Source organism: Drosophila eugracilis, unplaced genomic scaffold (genome assembly GCF_018153835.1).
Source record: "Drosophila eugracilis isolate 14026-0451.02 unplaced genomic scaffold, ASM1815383v1 contig_649, whole genome shotgun sequence".
NCBI classification, from domain to species: Eukaryota; Metazoa; Arthropoda; class Insecta; order Diptera; family Drosophilidae; genus Drosophila; species Drosophila eugracilis.
In genome coordinates, this window is record NW_024573535.1 from 1,292,984 (window position 1) to 1,311,263 (window position 18,280).

At 39.8% G+C, this 18,280-nt stretch overlaps 4 protein-coding genes across 7 annotated transcripts; 2 read left to right on the forward strand and 2 right to left on the reverse strand.

Moving 5' to 3' along the window:
* Positions 1 to 2,425: 2,425 nt before the first annotated feature.
* On the forward strand, positions 2,426 to 3,655 carry LOC108109640. The gene is made up of 2 exons (XM_017218217.1): positions 2,426 to 2,534; positions 2,599 to 3,655. The coding sequence occupies exon 2, from the start codon at positions 2,615 to 2,617 to the stop codon at positions 3,158 to 3,160; it is 546 nt and encodes a 181-aa protein (XP_017073706.1). The 5' UTR covers positions 2,426 to 2,534; positions 2,599 to 2,614; the 3' UTR covers positions 3,161 to 3,655.
* Positions 3,656 to 3,871: 216 nt separating this feature from the next.
* Positions 3,872 to 12,146, reverse strand: LOC108109693 (protein yippee-like). 3 transcript variants are annotated; one of them, XM_017218304.2, is made up of 3 exons: positions 11,799 to 12,146; positions 6,671 to 7,026; positions 3,872 to 6,332 (listed from the first exon to the last, which is right to left on the reverse strand). In XM_017218304.2, the coding sequence occupies exon 3, from the start codon at positions 6,235 to 6,237 to the stop codon at positions 5,893 to 5,895; it is 345 nt and encodes a 114-aa protein (XP_017073793.1). In that variant the 5' UTR covers positions 6,238 to 6,332; positions 6,671 to 7,026; positions 11,799 to 12,146; the 3' UTR covers positions 3,872 to 5,892. The 3 variants fall into 3 exon arrangements, with proteins under 3 accessions (XP_017073793.1, XP_017073795.1, XP_017073794.1); XM_017218306.2 differs by lacking the exon at positions 11,799 to 12,146 and adding an exon at positions 8,211 to 8,227; XM_017218305.2 differs by lacking the exon at positions 11,799 to 12,146 and adding an exon at positions 7,687 to 7,786.
* A 337-nt stretch (positions 12,147 to 12,483) lies between these two features.
* On the forward strand, positions 12,484 to 14,629 carry LOC108109692 (ATP synthase subunit delta, mitochondrial). Of its 2 annotated transcripts, none has more exons than XM_017218302.2 (4): positions 12,484 to 12,610; positions 12,818 to 13,022; positions 13,099 to 13,310; positions 14,418 to 14,629. In XM_017218302.2, the coding sequence occupies exons 2-4, from the start codon at positions 12,824 to 12,826 to the stop codon at positions 14,478 to 14,480; spliced, it is 474 nt and encodes a 157-aa protein (XP_017073791.1). In that variant the 5' UTR covers positions 12,484 to 12,610; positions 12,818 to 12,823; the 3' UTR covers positions 14,481 to 14,629. The 2 variants fall into 2 exon arrangements, with proteins under 2 accessions (XP_017073791.1, XP_017073792.1); XM_017218303.2 differs by having other exon boundaries at positions 12,518 to 12,610; positions 12,823 to 13,022.
* A 934-nt stretch (positions 14,630 to 15,563) lies between these two features.
* On the reverse strand, positions 15,564 to 17,736 carry LOC108109691 (skin secretory protein xP2). Its single transcript, XM_017218300.2, has 2 exons — positions 17,509 to 17,736; positions 15,564 to 16,939 (listed from the first exon to the last, which is right to left on the reverse strand). The coding sequence occupies exons 1-2, from the start codon at positions 17,719 to 17,721 to the stop codon at positions 15,692 to 15,694; spliced, it is 1,461 nt and encodes a 486-aa protein (XP_017073789.1). The 5' UTR covers positions 17,722 to 17,736; the 3' UTR covers positions 15,564 to 15,691.
* Positions 17,737 to 18,280: the final 544 nt, after the last annotated feature.

Sequence of the window (18,280 nt, forward strand, 5' to 3'; positions counted from 1 at the left end):
CATCTAACTGCACCAAAACTGAACGCTCGGCGAACACTGACGCGCCCATTAGACTTCTGAAGTGATGACAGGACAAGGTCCCAGCTAACTTCTGACTTGCAGCACTCCAACCTGCCCCGCTCTGCGACTTGCTTACCCAATAAGCACTGCAAGAAATCAGAATTTGGAACATCCTGTTACATCTATGTGCATATCGTAGCATACTTTTGGGATTTATTGATAAAATGTTTTCAAAACTTCAAAGGCTTTTGGAAAGTACTAAGCTCTTACTTAAATGAATTTCCCAAATTAACTCTGACTTTCTTTCAGTGCATTGTCCGCTCTACTATTCCTTCTAGCTAACCATTCACTCTGCTAGTCAGTCAGCCGGTTTATGTGTGTTGCGTTGACATGGTGCTGGAAAAAATGATTGGCCTGCTGCTGGAAGCCTGCACCACTCCACGGATCGAGTGTGTATCTGGGTCTGGGCCTCCGTGGCAGCCATGTGCAGCTCTGTGAGGGATCTGGGCATTTAAGCCTTTTATGTGTCGCTTTCAATATTAATTAAATGCTTACAAACCCAGAAAGGGGACATACCAAACGAAGCAAACGAGACCAGGAAATGTTTTTCTCTCTCTGCGTTTTTAAAGAACCACCAATCCACACCGTCCCCCGTCCCATCACCTTTTGCATTTTCCTGCAGTTTTCCCAAGCCCCCTTACCCATGGGAGTCTACTTTTTCGGACTTGGCCAGTGTGATTCCTTGTTGTTGCATCATTCATTAGTTGTTGTCTGGCCGAAAAAGTTCTTGGAAGCCAACTCGGGTCTGTAGTTTTGTATCCCCTGGATTTACGATACCCGTCACTTGTAGCCTCGAAAGGGTGTATTATATTCAATGAAAAGTGTGTAATAGGAAGTGTTTCCGAATTAATAAAGTATATATATTCTTGATTAATATCTAGGAAACTTTTTGAGATAGATAGTTGGTTTTAAGCATTCAAATTAAAAAGATCTTTGAGAAGTCTTTCAGGGAAATGCCAGAATCTTTGATGGATCCGCTTAAAGAAACTCCAAAAGTCTGTGGTATATGTTCCCACTTTCATTACCTTTTTGTGTCACTTTGGTTACCTTAATGGAAGTGATTGATGTACAGAAATTTGTAGTAGGCTGAAAATAAAGCTTAGTGGGCTGATTAAAGGGTATTTTATAGTCAAGACACTCGGCTGTCTGGCTATTTCTTGTTTTCATTTTGGAACCCCCAATTTCCCATGGGGTCATGTAAATCAGAAGTTTGTGTGGGCGGCGGGTGCATCATCAGTAGTAATGACTGTGGACCCCACTTCCATTGTTAGTCCGTGCTCACTGTTAAAATTATTTTAAGCCTTTAATAGAGTAAACAAAGTGCAAACTTTTTCCAAGGATTATGTATTTTTATAAACGAACTTCAGATGAGCTGTAAAGGTAAGTAAAGTGTTAAAGCGGTTGAATAATTTTTACTTAATAGAAATATTTTTTATTTAATTTTCAAAAAATATTTGGAGAATAGTCGACTTTAAATAAAATTGTGATATTTTAAGAGGTTAGTTTAAAGAGCTTAAGAGGCTTATCAAAAATCAAAAAGGGAAAAGTAACTTACCTGGATTTTCCCTTCCGCATTCCGTACTTCCTTCAGGAAACTCCTTGTAATTACTTAAAGGCGTCAAATGATGAACCCATTCCGTTTTAATATTCAATTTCAATTTCATCTTGGGTCCTGCAATCAAGACATCACAATTTCATACTTCCACCCACTCAATCGAAAAAATGGAAAATAATGAAACTGCTGACAGGAGCACAAATGGTTCAAGAAAAATATCAAACACAAGACCCTTCGTCCAACCTCAAAGGAGAAATAATAAAAAAAAGGGCTTTCCCTTCAACACCTCCAGTTCCGTTTGTGGGTGGGTGACTTGGAATCCCAAAAAAAAAAGGACAAGACAATTCCTCCTCCCCATTCATTTTCGTTGGCCCTTTCGAGTTTGGTTGGGCGTGTGACAGATACAGCCATTTCAACTTTACAATCTCTTCAAATTAAATTGACCCACGTCAGAATTGGGTGGAAGGACCCAAGGAGAAGGGTTCCCCTGTCTAGGCTGTCCTGTCCCTCACATGTCAGTTTTTTCCCTTTCGAGTGGAGAAAATAAAGGAAACGGAGTAAAGGATTAGTGGGGCAGTTTTATACCCTCAATGGCTCACATTGATTGCGGGAGGAACAGTTGTGACAGTTGCACAAGATCGAGTTTATGTTTCAGCCGATAAAAGTGATAGATCTTGAAGTAAAGAGATTCCAGGATGCACTATATAAAATACTGGACACCTCTTATGTCAAAACTATAAAATCTTTAAAGTTCAAACGGCTACGCCTTAGCCGTCAACTTGTTTTTCTCATTTTTCACAGCCCAAAAGTTTTCGTTATACCTACAGGCAGAACAAATTTCAGTTGCCTTCGAAACTGGCAACGAGCCGGTCATATTTGGAGCTAAAAGAAAATATAAATTTAAAGTGAATTAACAAAAGTAAGTTTAAAAAAGTAACCCAAAAGTACAGTTTACTGCAAAGTTCGCTCGCGTGTCGTTACAGGTCCAGTGCCGTCGAAATGTCGGCTCTGCGCTTGATTCCTCGTTTCCTTCCGAGGAATCTTGGCCAGATGCCGATAGTCGGACGGAGGTTTGCTAGCGGCGGAGATGGTATTCGTCTGATGGTCGGCGATCGCGAGATGGTTGGCTATGGAATCAACGGTCGACCTATATACTTCGATACTGCAGACTGTCCGTTTCCGGCCATTCGCTTTCGCGAAGTAACACCGGAACTGTGCGCCATCCGTGAAAAGGAGCTGGACGACTGGAAGAGTATGTCGTTGGACGATAAGAAGCAACTGTATCGCCATAGCTTCTGTCAAACCTTTGCCGAATTCCAGCATGTATCGCCGGAGTGGAAGGTCTGTGTGGGCACCGCTTTGTGGTTCCTTGCACTCGGAATCTGCATATCGATGATCTTGAAGGCCAAGATGTATCCAGAGTTGCCGGACACGTTCTCAGACGATCGCCAGTCTGCCCAGCTACGACGTATCATCCAGCTGCAAATGAACCCCATCACCGGGCTGTCGTCCAAGTGGTGCTACCACGAGAACAAGTGGAAGTAAGAACACGATTTGCCGTCTATTATGTACAGAAACGAAACACATACAACTACTATTAACACTCATATTCTACTATAAACACACACACACTATCAACAGCACCTTCGGTTGCCAATCCACTCTTAATTGCCAGTATAAAATACACTATTCTTGTGATTGTGCAAGAACCTTTTCTTGCTTGAATCTTGTCTGACACTGAACAGAAAACTTGGTTGCCTGTAACTTGTAATTTCTAACCTGTTTCCTCAAGCCATTCGAGGAAAGGGTTAAAAACTAAACTAATATTTAACTAAACACAGATTGCATTAGCTCGCACTACACCTTATTGCCAGCCAGTTAGCTATTTCCTTTTATCTTTGACGTAAACCATTTAAATATGATAATGCAGAAATTGGAATCGAACACATACACTAAGCGATCACCCATTCAATGCATAATAACCATATATAAATGTAAAACACAAATGTATCATGCAAATAAAAAATACAGAAAAATGTATATAGTTTCTTATTAATATAATATTTAATATAAAAGACAGCCTTTCACTCCTATCGGACCCATCACCCGTTAACCTCGTACTCCATCTCCTGATCAAGCCAAAAGCCCCAGCAGCTATGGCTTTGCTCCCTTTCCTGCAGCTTTAACATAAGCTAACAGTTTACAAAATAAAATAAAAATAAAATCAACAACCCAACAAGGAAAACATATTTGATATTTGAGCTAAAAATGCGCTTTATTGCAATCTTGAATTGAGATTTTAATACATCTTAATCGGCTGCATGCGGCTTCATGTCGCTGACTGTACTTGGATGTGTTTTAATGTTTTGTTTTTTGTTTGTTTTTTAATGTAAAGGTGGTCTCGTTTTAGTATGTATGTATGCAAGTATGTATAGTGGCATGTATGTATGTAAATACTAACATCAGTTTTTTGTTTTTCGTTCTTTGCTTTTGTATGAATTTCGTTTTTCAAAATTTGTGTTTCGTTCATGGTGCATCACATGCATGGAGTACAGTAGTCATTGCCTAAATGGTCGAACAAAGCTCAAAGCTTCGACAAAACTAGGTTTTAAGTTGGAAAGATACGATACATATACATTTATATATATATATATATATATATATATATCTATTTATAGATCGAGTTTAAGTACGGCCAATTGCTTAAGAGAATGAGAAGAACTAAGGACACAAATAAGTATTCAGCAATTGAAATTTTACTCGTTTTCGAAATGGATTTGATTTGATTTGTATTTGTATTTGTTTTTGTTTTCGGTTTTATTGAACTCTTCTGTTGTATTCATTTTCTTGATTCTCTTTTTATATTAGTTTAGTTTTAATGCTACCACAAAATATATTCCTCAGATACATTTATATAACTACTTAGAGAACATCATTTAACTTGAATAGTTCTTGGCAGTTATTTTTTTGCATATACATATTTCATAATCCGTTTTGCTTTAAAAATATGACCGCTCTCTTTTCTTTTTCCATCGTTTTATATTTTATATATTGTATATATATGCGTTTCCTTGCTTTCCTTCGGCTTCCCTTCGATTTGATTAATGTACGATATTTTGCGACATAAATACGCATTTCTCTCACATACATAAATATACATATTCATATTCTTTCTAAAGTTAGGCATGTCGTATGCTTGTATTTTATATAATTTCTTTCATTTCCCACCCCCAATATCCCCCGTGCACCGGTGCTTCAATCCCGAGGAGCAAATGGCATCCAAGGGACATCACCTGGACGCCACCTGGTGGCGGGTCTTGTGCACCCTACCACCTTTGCCTTTATCTTGTTCTTGTTCTATTCGCTTTACACATTGACAAAAAATGTTCTTTAAGTTTATCTCGCTTTTTCGTTTTTCGTGTGTGTTTTTTTGTTTGTTTCAAGCTAAATTGCATTAAATAATTAATTGTAATTATTTTATTAAATATAACTACTACGTTCAAAATGTATGTATGTGTACGTTTGTGTGTGTGTTTGTGTATTTGTGTATGTCGGTGAGTGTTGTCAATTTGCTTTCCCGATTTTTGATTTCGCATATGTTTCAAATGGTTCCTGCTGCTGTTCTTTTGTTATTGGTTGCTAAACATGTTTCTTGTTTATTGGCAGTGCAAGTTCTGTTTTGCGTGTGGCTGTTGCCAGTTTTGTTTTTGAAATCATCGAATTGAGGCAGACTCTGCACAGAAAGTACACATAACTAAATCAACTTGCAACGTAAAATGGTTGAATGGTTGAATGGTTAAAGGAATAAATGGTTATGGTTATTGATATCGAAATGAATGTGTGGATATCCTAGATGGCGGCCAGCGCAGAGATCCTTCCCAAGCCCAATCAAGCTTTCTATTTGATGGGTGTTGTCGATCGTATGTATGGTGTATCAGTGTGTCTGATTGATTGGTTTTTTTTGTTCAATAGATACGACGAGTTATGCACTATATAATAGCATATATATATTCTAGTACCCTAAAACTCGATCCCGCTCTTCGGTTTCCCTAACTTTTCTTCCCTTCATCTCTCTTTTCCTTTCCAATTTTTCCAGACTTTAGCCATTTTGTAAACACTCTATGTCTGCCATTTGCCGCGTGTGTGTTTTGTTTTGTGTGGTGAACTCGCTGCTTTTCCCGCCGCCGCCGCCGCTGCTGCTGCTGCTGCTGTTCCTGTTTTCCTGATCCTGATACGGGTGTGCTCCTGATTTTTTCAGCCCATTATGCGACAGCCCTTCAATCCCAGCCATTCTCCTTGATCATGTGCGCTAGCTCTATGATGAACTTGCCCTCCTTGTACTTCTGGCTGGACTCGTAGGCGTGCTCGTATTTCCAGCCCAGCGGCGTCTTGCAGCACTCGCAGTAGATGTCTGCCACCGCATGGAGGCCGGTCAGGAGCACACGCTCCTCCGTTTGCCCGCAGGCAACGTTCACCACCGAGTTGAACAAATAAGCCGGACCCTGGCTGCCCTGGAACGACTTCGAAATGAGCTCGTCGTGGGAAGCGAGGTGGGCGCGGCAGTGAACACATGAGTAGGTCCGATTCGTGGACGGTAGATAGGCCTGAAACGTCTTCACCATTGTGACGTTAATCTCCTGGTTCCTATTGGCCTCTATATACGATAGTTATAGACTGCAATCTCCTACGGTTGTCTGTCCTTAACGTGGTCTTCTTTCTATAATTAGGAATTTTATTATTAGTCATAGGATTACACTAAAACAGACTGTTAAACTTAAATAATTTGAAGACTAACGAATACGGGCTTCTTTGTTGAGTTTTCTTTCTTAACACCATTGTTAAATCTTTTTCTTTATAGTAACATTGTATAGTTTATAGTTAGTAGAATCACATTGCTAAATCTATGTACATATATACATCTATATGTACCTACTCATCCAAATCAAGAATATGTATTATTTATAAGAACATTTTCTAGGAAACTGTTTTTTCTATCTATTACATACTTTACAGGGTCCTCTCTGGACTTCTTTTACAGCTATTTTAGTTCCTCACCTTGACCAGGACCACAACGAAATCCTTCCGTCTCCGTCGCTCTGAGGCGTTGTTAACTGTGCACTTCAGCTTTCTCCAACGCAAAGGGGGCGCTATCGGGAGTGTAGGCGGTGGCGAGAGAGGCGGCGTGGCCAGCGGCAAAAGCAGCAACAGCAACGGGAGAAACTGTCGCGGCTGCTGTCATTGAACGATGATTCCTGCGATTACAGTCACTTGCCCCTTGCAAAGCTCCTACGATTCTCAATCCGTATGTATAACTGATTTCAATTTCAATTCCGACTTCGATACTGATTCTTGATTCTGATTTCGATTTCGATTCCGATCCCCGGCTATATCAGATTTCCTGCCAAAGAAAACTGCAAGTGGAAAACAAAAGGGGAAATTAATAATGCATGTGTTTGTTATGTCTGTTATGCAAAAAGCTGAATTCGAGCCAAGGAAAAGCAACAGAGAGAAACAGCTGAGTGGGCGTGAGAGAGAGAGAGAGACATGGCTATAGGCTAGCATGGGCTAGTAGATATGGTCGGGGCCTTTCCATTATTGATTTCCATTCGCAATCTCCTTGCCTCCGGCGTTGGTAATTCCAGTGGGCAACCCACACACACACGAGCTGGGGCACCGACAGCCAGCCCATGGATAATTGCCGCCCCCGAAACCAAACAAAGCGCAACAAAGGCAAGCTAGCGAAATGTAGTCCAGTTTGCCAGATCTGAAGCTACCCTATAACAGAAAGGCCAATCTTCTCAAGAACTTTTTTTTAACAGCAGATTTGTGGTAACACTGATTAAACACCCTAAAACAGTTGAAAAAACCAAAAATTACTCATTTCTTAAAAGAAAGTATAAAAATAAATCTTTATATAGCTCCTTATCTTTAAAAAAAAATAACTTTTCTTCAAAACAACTTCAAGAAGGCGCAAGCCCTCTCATATCTTTTTTATGCAATTTTCAAGATATAATCGTTTTTATTAGTTATCTCTACCTCAAGTTTGATGCAATCTACCAAAGACAACATACCCTTGGATATCAAAAAGAACGCCATCCACGAGATGGACCTGGGAGAAGTCAGCGAAGAACCCTCTTCCGAGGAGAACACTCTTCCTATTAGCGCCTTCGGGTGCTAAATGATTTATGGGCGTGTGTAGCAACGCTTTGCAGTAAACAACGAACCCAGAAACGAGAAATGAGTAACCCTCCAGGTAGGGCCCCATTTAAATGGGACAGATCTCGGGGCAACCATGAATGGATGCGCATGAATAATGCCAGCCCGCATCTATTATTCATTCCAGATGTACGCGCCGGTTCTTTTTGCCTTCTAACTCCTGCCAAAGTCGTTAATTGTTATTCACTGACCGCGCCGATGTTTACCGATTGATAAGCGGAATATAGCTATATATACATGACAATATAGAAATAAAGGGGTTTCGGTATGAGGAAGTCGGACGCAGACAATGACCGATTAAACATACTATCTGTATATATACATTGATACTAGAAGTTATAAGTGGGCGATATTGCGAAGTTTCTGGGGGCAGTATTACCGAAATTGGTTAAAACTTAGATAATTTCTAGAAATTGACGAATTTTGAAAGTTCCCTTTAAGAACAAATAATATTGAATGACTGTGTAGTTTTTAAACTTAACTTGTCAAAATAATAGTAAAACTTTTGCACAAGTTACTAATTTTTATTTTTAACAAGATTATTTGACTAGTACTGGAAAATGTTACAAAATGTGACCCAAAAACAAAAATATTTCAGTATTGGCTATAGTTCTTTAATATTCATTTTTAACTGATATTTAAAAATTAGCCAATATTATTAGTTATACATTTATTAAGGTGTAATTACTTTGTGCAATTATACGTTTTTTGGTTCAATTAAAATATTAGTTAAAAGGATAAAATTTGTCAATAACTTAATTATTAATGTCATGAATACTCTGTATTAAAAAAAACGGAACTTTAAAGATATAAAATATTTCAACTCCTCTTTTTGTAATAATTCTTAAAAATTAATATTTTTGGTAATCTGTTGTATTTTTATTCGGAAGTCCCAAGGCATATGACATCAAAATACTTCTTTTATTACAACAGATATAATTTAATTTTTTAAAGCTGTACTTTATATGTAATTAAATACTTGATAAAAAAAATCAGCAGTTTTATGTAAATATATTTTTTCCAACTCTTTAGTGTTGTAATATTTTTACATGACAATCTTAAATGCATTTAAATAAAAAATAACACTTTAATTAAAATATAAATCTATATAATTTTGTAGTTTCACTTCTGCATTTTTGTAAAATCAAAAATTCAAGTACATATTCCTGGAATCTAATCTTGCCCTCTGCTGTGTTGTTGTCCTGTTCACTTGTTTACAAAATTAGAGGCAAATTAGTCTGCGAGCTAAAAGGTAATGTATAATTAGGCCCCGCCCCTTGCTGCCCTGCACACCCTCTTTTATACACCCTCCTACTACACACACTCCTTTATCACAACGCCTTCTGCACAATCTCCAAATGCAAATTGGCTGCCTCTGACGCTGCCGACTGCGACGCTCCGTCGCTGACTGCGCCATTGACTTGAACAAAGAAAAAATGCAAAAGGAGCGAACGGACAGAACAAAGAGCAGACGAAGGAGAGGGCGTCAGAGAGGGCGCTAAAGGGAAATGCACTCGAAGCGCAGACAACAAAGAAATCCAAATTGCGCCCTTCTGTTCAATTAGTTAATTAATTAGCACTTTTGCCGGGCAGCTTAATTAATTTAAAGTAACAAATAGTTCACTGAACCGCACAATAACAAAAATAGTTAACAAAAAAGAGACCAAAATAAAAAGTAAACGTCTCACTCACTTGGCGATTTCTTCGGCTCGCTTTTCGCAATTATTGCTGGCAAACGGATTTCTATTAATTTTTGCACCTTTACTTCGCTATTTTGTTTACTTCTTGGCTCTTGGCATGTCTACTTCTTAGCACGACGACAAAGTGAACGAGCGAAAAGCAAAGCGCGCAGCGCGAAAGGTGGATGGCAAATGACGCTGCTTTTGGTACAAAACAAAAAATCGGAGGCAGGGCAGCGCTGCCTTCGCCAGCAGTGACGCCAACTGCGACGCAGCAGGTGGCAGCGACAGCAGAGTCAGCAAAGGCGATAAAGGACAAAAAAAAACAAATAACTAAATATGAATTGCAATTTAAAAAAGTAAAAAGCTCAAGAAAACAACAATTGAACGGAACGCATAATGCGTGCTCAATGAACAAACAAATTACGTGCAATTTACAGTTGCAATCAAGACAAGAATATAAAGAGCAAAAGGAGGGGAAGGAGACTGGACAAGGTGAGTGCAAAATGCAATTGCCGTTAGAAATGTTAACCATATTCTTGTTACTGCACTTTGCCTCTCCCCCTTCCTTTCGCCATCTCTTTCCAATCCTGGCTTTAAATGTGGGCAGCAACAGAAGCAAAGTGGCTTTTGCCATTTTCTTCTTACAACTTAATGTGCGTGGTACAGTGGAGGGCAGAAAAGTGGGAGCAAACTACATAAAATAAAAAGAATGCAGATGAAAACTTGGTTTAAAAGCGACTATCTGAGTGACTAAAAATATGTTGCGATAATGATTAAATCTATTTGGAGTACACTTTAAAAAAAGGTACATATATATGTACTTTTATATATTTTTCAGAAGTTTGAACGTTTATCTTAAAGTGTGGATTGGAATGAAGGGAAGTGGCTCTATTTTTCTAACCGCCACTGTGCGTGGCAAAAGTGGTGGCAAAGACAACAGCAACAAGCGGCAGCCGTGTAACGGTATCGCGATTGTGTGTCAACGCCGGCATCGACGCCGACTGCGTCGACGACGTCGCGTGTTGAAAGCAACAATAAGGCTAACGGTACTGCGCTTGCAACAGATGAAAAGCAACACGAACAAAAATCAAATGAAAGGAACAGCTATTCAAAACCATCTGCAATATCAGCTGGGTTTTTGGTCTTTAAGTTGACAAATACACATTAACAGCGGTAATTATAATTTCCCGCAATCTCTGAACTTCATTTGCGACCGATTATTGTTTGTTGTTTACTGTTTGTTCTTCGTCTGCGGCGTCTTCTTCCCAACCGAAAAATCAACTTTTGCGTCGTTTTCTCTCCACTTGCTTTTTGTTTTTATTTGGCTATAATGTAGGGTATGCGATGAGTTATTCTGACTTCGATTGGTTTGTTTTTTAATCAAACTTTGAAATTATGAAAAAAATTAAATTTCTTTTATAAATATTCTTTATATCGTTTACATTTAATAAGTTGGTTTATATATTTATGAGCTTGTTTGTAATATTTTTTTATTAATTTAAGAAACAGGGTATACACTTCTCGACACTTACCATGTGTATATAAAAGAAAGAATACGCAATAAAAACAAAAGAAGGAGCAGAAGATCAAGGCAAAGAAGAAGAGGAGCAACGACCTAACAATGTTGTTGTTATTGTTTTTTGCGGCTGCTTCTCTATGGTATTGTCATCTCCTTCGCACCGCTGCTTGGGGTCAATAGCTATGGATCAGTTGTATATATAAACATATAGACCGATTGCGGTTGGCTTTCTTATCAGAAAATAACATGAAATTTATTGCGTTGCGACGCCGCTGGCGACTGCGACGTTGGCAGAGGGCAGAAAAAAGAAAGAGAGAGGGAGAGAGGTAAACAAAAATATACAAACACATACACATGCGCGCTACAGCTGCTTTATTGCCATGTATGTGTGTGCAACAAACAAAAAGCAGAAAATCCTTCTCTTCTTCTCTCCCTTTTTCCACAACAAAGTCAGCTGTGTGTGTGCGAAATGAACTTTAAATCAAGCTTTCTTCTTCTTCTCCGCTTCTATTTTTTTCTGAGTTTTTCTAACTAAAAGGCGCAATTCGCTTGGACCCCCACACACACTCAACCAAAATAGAAGATATAACAAAACAAAATAGAAAAAAGCTAAACACGAAATAAAAAAAACAGCTATCTATACACACATACACAAACACAAACATGGGAAAAAAAACTGTTGTTTTTGCAACTGCGTTTCGCCTGCAAGTGCGACAAAGAGGGAACGAGTGGGTGACAAACTTGGGTAAATGTTGCAAACACTTACGTCCTGTGTGTTGTTTGTTTGTTTGTTTGCTCGTCGCCTTTCGCTGTCGTTCGCCAACAAACACCTCAGCGCACAGCACACACATGCACACCACACACACAGACACAGAGACGGGCAAAAAATAGCAGCCGAAAATGGCACTCTCTTCACTTGTATAATAATGCAGCAATCTGCATTGTTTCGTTTCTATTTCCAATTGGAATTTGTTGTTGTGTTGTGCTGGGCCAGCGACAGTGTGACCAGGCTGTGTTAGTCCATTGTAGTTGTATTGTTATCGCGATAGACATTTTTGAAAATTGAGCGGTTAAATGTTTGGTCTACTTAGGAAATACTTTGCACCTTAAAAATGTATTATAAATACAAATTTTTTCATACGTAAAAATTGGTCTACAACAGCAAAATAAAAAAATAAGAATATCGTAAGTGTTAGTGTCCTTCAAACTTTAAGAAATATTTCGCCTTAAGGGTGGGTAATAAATGTATTACTAACAGTTAGTGACATATTAAAACCCTTCAACAGACCACATTAATCAATATATATTTGTATATATTTGTTGTGAATATTTCGATATAGTAATATAATTCAAAAGATGTGACAACTCTGCACTGGTAACGATTTTGCCAGACCGTCAAATTTTTATCACATTAAGCTTTAGTATTTTAGTATTTTTAGACTAATAAGGAAAGCGCTATGAATAGAACATTTTCGTACTAGCCGGCTGGTCACTCTGATTGGAACGTTTTTCGCAAAAACAGCGGCTGATCATTGAAGTTTTCTCGTGTTTTTCTCCATCGAACCGAACTAGAAAAAGGTGAAAATAAATGATAAATTGAGAGGCATTCCACTGATCCAAGTGAACAAGGATTTCCAGTGAAAATCCATCAAATTAGGTCCTAGGCAAAGGCAATACCAGCCGCTGCCTAACCTACAAAGTTACATAATTTGCTTTTTTTGTTGTTATGCTGGCTGGTGGAAAGAGAAATGAAGTTTTAATTCACTACTTACCGCCTCTTTGCAGTCCAGAATGTCCTTCGTCAAGAACGCCCGTCTGCTGGCCGCCCGCGGCGCCCGTTTGGCCCAGAACCGCAGCTACTCGGATGAGATGAAGCTGACCTTCGCTGCCGCCAACAAGACCTTCTACGACGCCGCCGTGGTGCGCCAAATCGATGTGCCCTCCTTCTCCGGCTCCTTCGGTATCCTGGCCAAGCACGTGCCCACCCTGGGTAAGTCTGGCTACTGCCCTCGAATTACCCTTTATTTGGTTATATCACCAGGAAATCTCTCTTTTTGCCTTTTCAGCTGTCCTGAAGCCCGGTGTCGTCCAGGTGGTGGAAAACGATGGCAAGCAGCTGAAGTTCTTCGTGTCCAGCGGCTCTGTTACCGTCAACGATGACTCCTCCGTCCAGGTTCTGGCCGAGGAGGCCCACAACGTCGAGGACATCGATGTCAACGAGGCCCGCCAGCTGCTCGCGAAATACCAGTCACAGCTCAGCTCCGCTGGAGACGACAAGGTGGGAAATGGCTTAACAAGTTATATAAACTAGAATCTAGAAAATCTATTAGCTATTATTTGTTCTTTTGACATTCCTCACAAAGTTTGTGATTTATATTTTGACAAGGGAATCTCAGTAGCTAGAAGATTAGAGGTTCCAAAAACTGGACTCATAATGAGTCTTAGCTGGCTTACTTTAGTTAGTTCACTTTAATCTTTAAATGTTGTTTCTATAAGAAAGTCTTGTTAGATAACTAATATGTTTGGAAACACTTTCTGGACATCGCAAAGTATTTGCAAGGAACTATCTCACTAGCTGGAAATTGTTGATTGATTTATTTATATAACGCTAACAACTAGTTAGAAACTATTTGCTAAGAGTGTTAGTGAGGTATAACAACTTTAGTTTCTGTAGTTAAAACTACAGAAATGTCTTTACAATCAAACAAAAATTTAGAGCAATGGCATGTAAGGATAGAACTCTTACTAACTTTGGTTAGAAGTCTTAGATTTTGAAATACAGATCGCTTCTGTAATCTACAGAATCTAATTATTATCAGTTCAATTATGTTTAGAAAAGAATTTAAAGACTTTTGTTTAACATTCCCTAAAACTTTAACAATTTCCCGAATTACTTAAAACAACAAAGAAGGTTCTTTCTTTCTATATGAACTACAAACTTAGCAAATTGTCTCTAGAACTAGATAGATAGAACTACGTGATATATTTCTATTTAGAAAATCATTTTGTAACCATTCTTAGAATCTTAAAGCAATATATTTCATTCACAATCATTTAGTCATAAACTTAATGCTCTAACAATGTTTGTTATAAATTTGAAAGCTTATTTGCTATAAGATGTCTAGTGCTGAATGAGTAAAAACTTCAAAGATGGTTATAAAATTTAAACAAAAAGATTTTAATGATATTAATTACTAGTTTTCAGCACATCCAACACGTTCTGTAAAGGCATTTGCAAACAATTTGATAAAACGCAAGACTCCATCAGTTGTAAACGATCTTAACGATAGATAATCACCTTCTCTATATAAACATTCTATCACATTTCTCCTGAGTTTTTATTTCAATTTCCAACTAAACCTTAATCACTATCCTTCTCTTGCAGGCCAAGGCAGAGGCTGCCATCGCCGTTGAGGTCGCCGAGGCGTTAGTTAAGGCTGCCGAATAGACGTAATCACCACACTACCACCACCACAATGAAGCAGAGTCGAAGTTTGTGTCTGAAATTAATAAAACATAACGATCGATCCCCTTGAAAAGCACGAGCGTTATGAAACAATAAAAAGCGAATCATAATATCGTATTAATGACCCGTGATCCACCAGGCAAACATTTTTTTTCTCTTTTTTTTTTCCGTTTTTCTGTTAAACTGTGTGTTTATGGTTAATAGTTAATAATATTCGTGAGCCGTCGAGGAGAAATGTGCAATATTTCTCGCTCTGCGACTGTCAATATGATAATGTTACGGCAATCTTTTGCTCGGATTTATGAGTTATTTGCATTTTGGCTGGAATGTGCGAAACGAAAGAGATGCACATAGTTTTCTATCTCTCTCCCTCTTGGCCACTTATGTGATTCCCACAGTTGGTAAGTTTGTGGACCTTTCAGTTTGTTGATTGAGTTTTTATTTGGCCAAAGACAGCAACTTCTTGTAACTCTTTTTAAACTTCTTTAAAATTGATTTTAACATTAAATATGATTTGTGTTTTAGTTGGTTTTTCTTATGATTATAATTGTTAAGGAATGTTATTACACATTTAAAATAAGTTCTAAAAGTCTTTTGTAATAGCTAAGTCAGATATCCATTGATGTTCAACTGTTCAACTTAAAAACAAAAAAGTAGTTGCCTTCCTTCAAATCTTTTCCAGTTTTTGAATTTTGTTAAAAAAATCTGTTGCATACCTGAAAGGCGCTTGCGTGTCTCTCATTAAAAATGTGTAAAAATGAAAACTTTCTTCTAAAAAGCAACTTTAAAAATTTTAAAATACATCAAATTCTAATCAATAACTTGTCAAACAAACCCAAATGAAGGTAGAGATAATTCTTTTGAATAAATATAGTTAAAAGAAATCTTGACTAAGGTTTTGATATAAAAAAACCCAATAATCTTCAGTAAAATTCCGGGGTCTTAGATAAAAAGTCAGCATTAACTTCAAGCAAAAGTTAAAAAGGATGATTCTTCTTGACGTTGGATGCCCAGAATTCAACATTCTAAAATAATTAAGAAAAAGATGATTTTTTTTGGAATTGTCTATGTATTTTCTAACAAAAAAATGTGTGGTAAAAAAAATGTCTTAAATTAACTCATGGCGTTGTGTAGGAATGGTAATATGCTCTCGATGCAGTAGCAGGAAGGTCTTGCTGGTGGGTGGACAAGCTCTAGTACGCTGGTGGGCCGTAGGTCTGGGCGGGAGCGTGGCCGATGGGCAGGGACTGCTCCTCGGGTGCGAAGAGGGGAGCTGGAGCGGGATGGGGAACGCTCAGGACGGGTGCGGGCGCTGGGGCGGCATACACGGGGGCCGGAGCAGGAGCGGAGTACACTGGAGCAGGCGCTGGGGCGGCATAGACTGGAGCCGGAGCTGGAGCAGGTGCGGAGTAAATGGGAGCGGGAGCTGGGGCGGAGTAAACTGGAGCCGGAGCTGGGGCAGAGTAAACGGGAGCGGGAGCAGGTGCGGAGAACACTGGAGCAGGTGCTGGGGCGGAGAACACTGGAGCAGGAGCTGGGGCGGAGAACACGGGAGCTGGAGCAGGGGCAGAGTATACTGGAGCGGGAGCTGGAGCAGCATAAACTGGAGCCGGAGCAGGAGCAGCGTAAACTGGAGCGGGAGCTGGAGCAGCGATCTCCTGAGGAGGCAGGTAAGAAGCCACTGGAGCAGCCACTGGGCCGGGCACATCAATAGGGGCGTAGGCGGGACCAGCAGCTGGGGCAGCATGTTCGTGGATCACACGCACGACCTTGGTGGCTCCTCCAGAAGAGTAGCCTCCAGCAGAGTATCCTCCGGAAGAGTAGCCACCGGCAGAGTAACCACCCGATGAGATGCCGCTGTCGTGGCTCTCGTGGACGACCTTGATAACCTGGGACACGGCACCGCCAGATGAAGAGCCACCGATGAAAGAGGGTCCAGCCACGGGTCCAGAAGCCACATTCACCACCTTGACGATCTGAGGGGCACTCTCAACCAATGGGGCGCTCACGATGGGTGCGGATTCCTGCAGGATCTTGATAACCTTGACGGAGGCGGGGGCTGGTCCTGCGGGTGGCAGGTAAACTGGGCCGGGAGCAGGTCCGTGTCCACTGCTGCCGCCAGAGATGACCTTCACCTTGAAGACCTGGGGAGCAGCTTCGTAGGAGTAACCACCGCCATAGCCACCGCCGGAGGAGTAGCCGCCACCGCCGCCGCCTCCCTGCTGGTGGATTACCTTGACCACCTGGACTGGGCCACTGGGACCATGTCCACCGTAGCCACCACCGCCGCCGCCGCCGCCTCCGTTGCCACCGCCGCCTCCAAGGCTGATGCCTGCCTTCAGATTGGCACCACCGCCGCCGCCACCACCACCGCCTCCTCCGAGGAGACCCAGGAAGCCAGCGTTGGCCACAGCGAACAGAGCACACATGCAAACGAAGACCTGGAGGAATGACAAAGTGGGGAATGGGTAAGTCAAGTGGTTGGAAATTTTTTTAAGTGATATTTCTAATGCAAAAAGTTAAGTTTAATTTAATTTTTTACACTTTCAATTCTTTGGGATTTTAAGGGTCCTTTTCTTACAGAATTAATCTCTTTTTTTCAAGATTTCTTTGTGGTTTAAGGCATTGATTTTTAATAAATATTTTATGTTTTTAAAGTTATCTTTTGTAACAACAAATTTTAATACAAATTCCAGGATCTTCGGATTTACAAATTTGTAATTTTTGCCTTTGTAATCATTTTTGGATGTATTTAAAATCTTTTATTCCTTTATAGTTATGATATTATTATTAACTTGTTGTTCTCTGACACACTTAAGAGATTTAAAAAAATGTTTTTTATATCACTTTCTTGAGTTGATAAAAAATGTGTTTAAAATCCAGGATGTTTGTTACAACTTTATCACGAGTTTATATCTTTAAAACAGGTTTCCTTGGGCACTTTTTGAGATCATTTTGTTTAAAAAAATAGTAAAAAAAAAACAAGCACAGGATATTTTGAGCAGCTCACCTTCATGCTGACTACTAATCCACTTGATGCGATGATACCAATTCCAAAAAACGCCTTGAGTGCCGATGAGCAGCGACTGATGTCCGATCGATCGGAGACCAAGTCTTTTATACGATGTAAGCCATCATTGGCGAACAAAAGGCGTTTCATTAACATTTCCAAACTACCCATCATCATCATCATCGTGAGCAGTGCCATCATCATCATGATCATGATGGGCTTTCGTTTTCATTATAATTTTCACCCAATGCTGGGCGCACCCAACTTCCAGCCTTGGTTGGTTCTTCTTCTCTTTGCCATTTGGATTCGAAATTTTGGATCTCAGATCTCGGTTTCTTTCCAGTTACCAGTTATCATTGGGTTTCAGTTTTTAGATTTCAGTTTGTGATTTCGTCAAGTCTTACGCTGCATTTCCCAAATTCCGAACGGGCTCCCACAATTAGCATGAAAATGAGACGCTACGTTAGTGATAAGCCCGAATGCGGCTTTCATATTTTTTATTTGGGCTCTTATGTTTTAGGTTTAGGTTTTCGTTTTCGTTTTCGTTTTCATTTTGTATCTCTTGATTTCGATGTCATTTGCATACACGGGCGCTACAGAGGAGTTGCCTCACAAGGCGGCCGGCAGTCTGTCATAAACCAAAGCGAAAACCGAAACCAACCCAACCCAACCCATCCCATCCCATCCGGCGATTTCAAGGTGAATCGGAATTGGAATTTCGAATCTAAATCTGTTGTCAACCTGACCCAGTCGAGCCATCATCAATTGATGA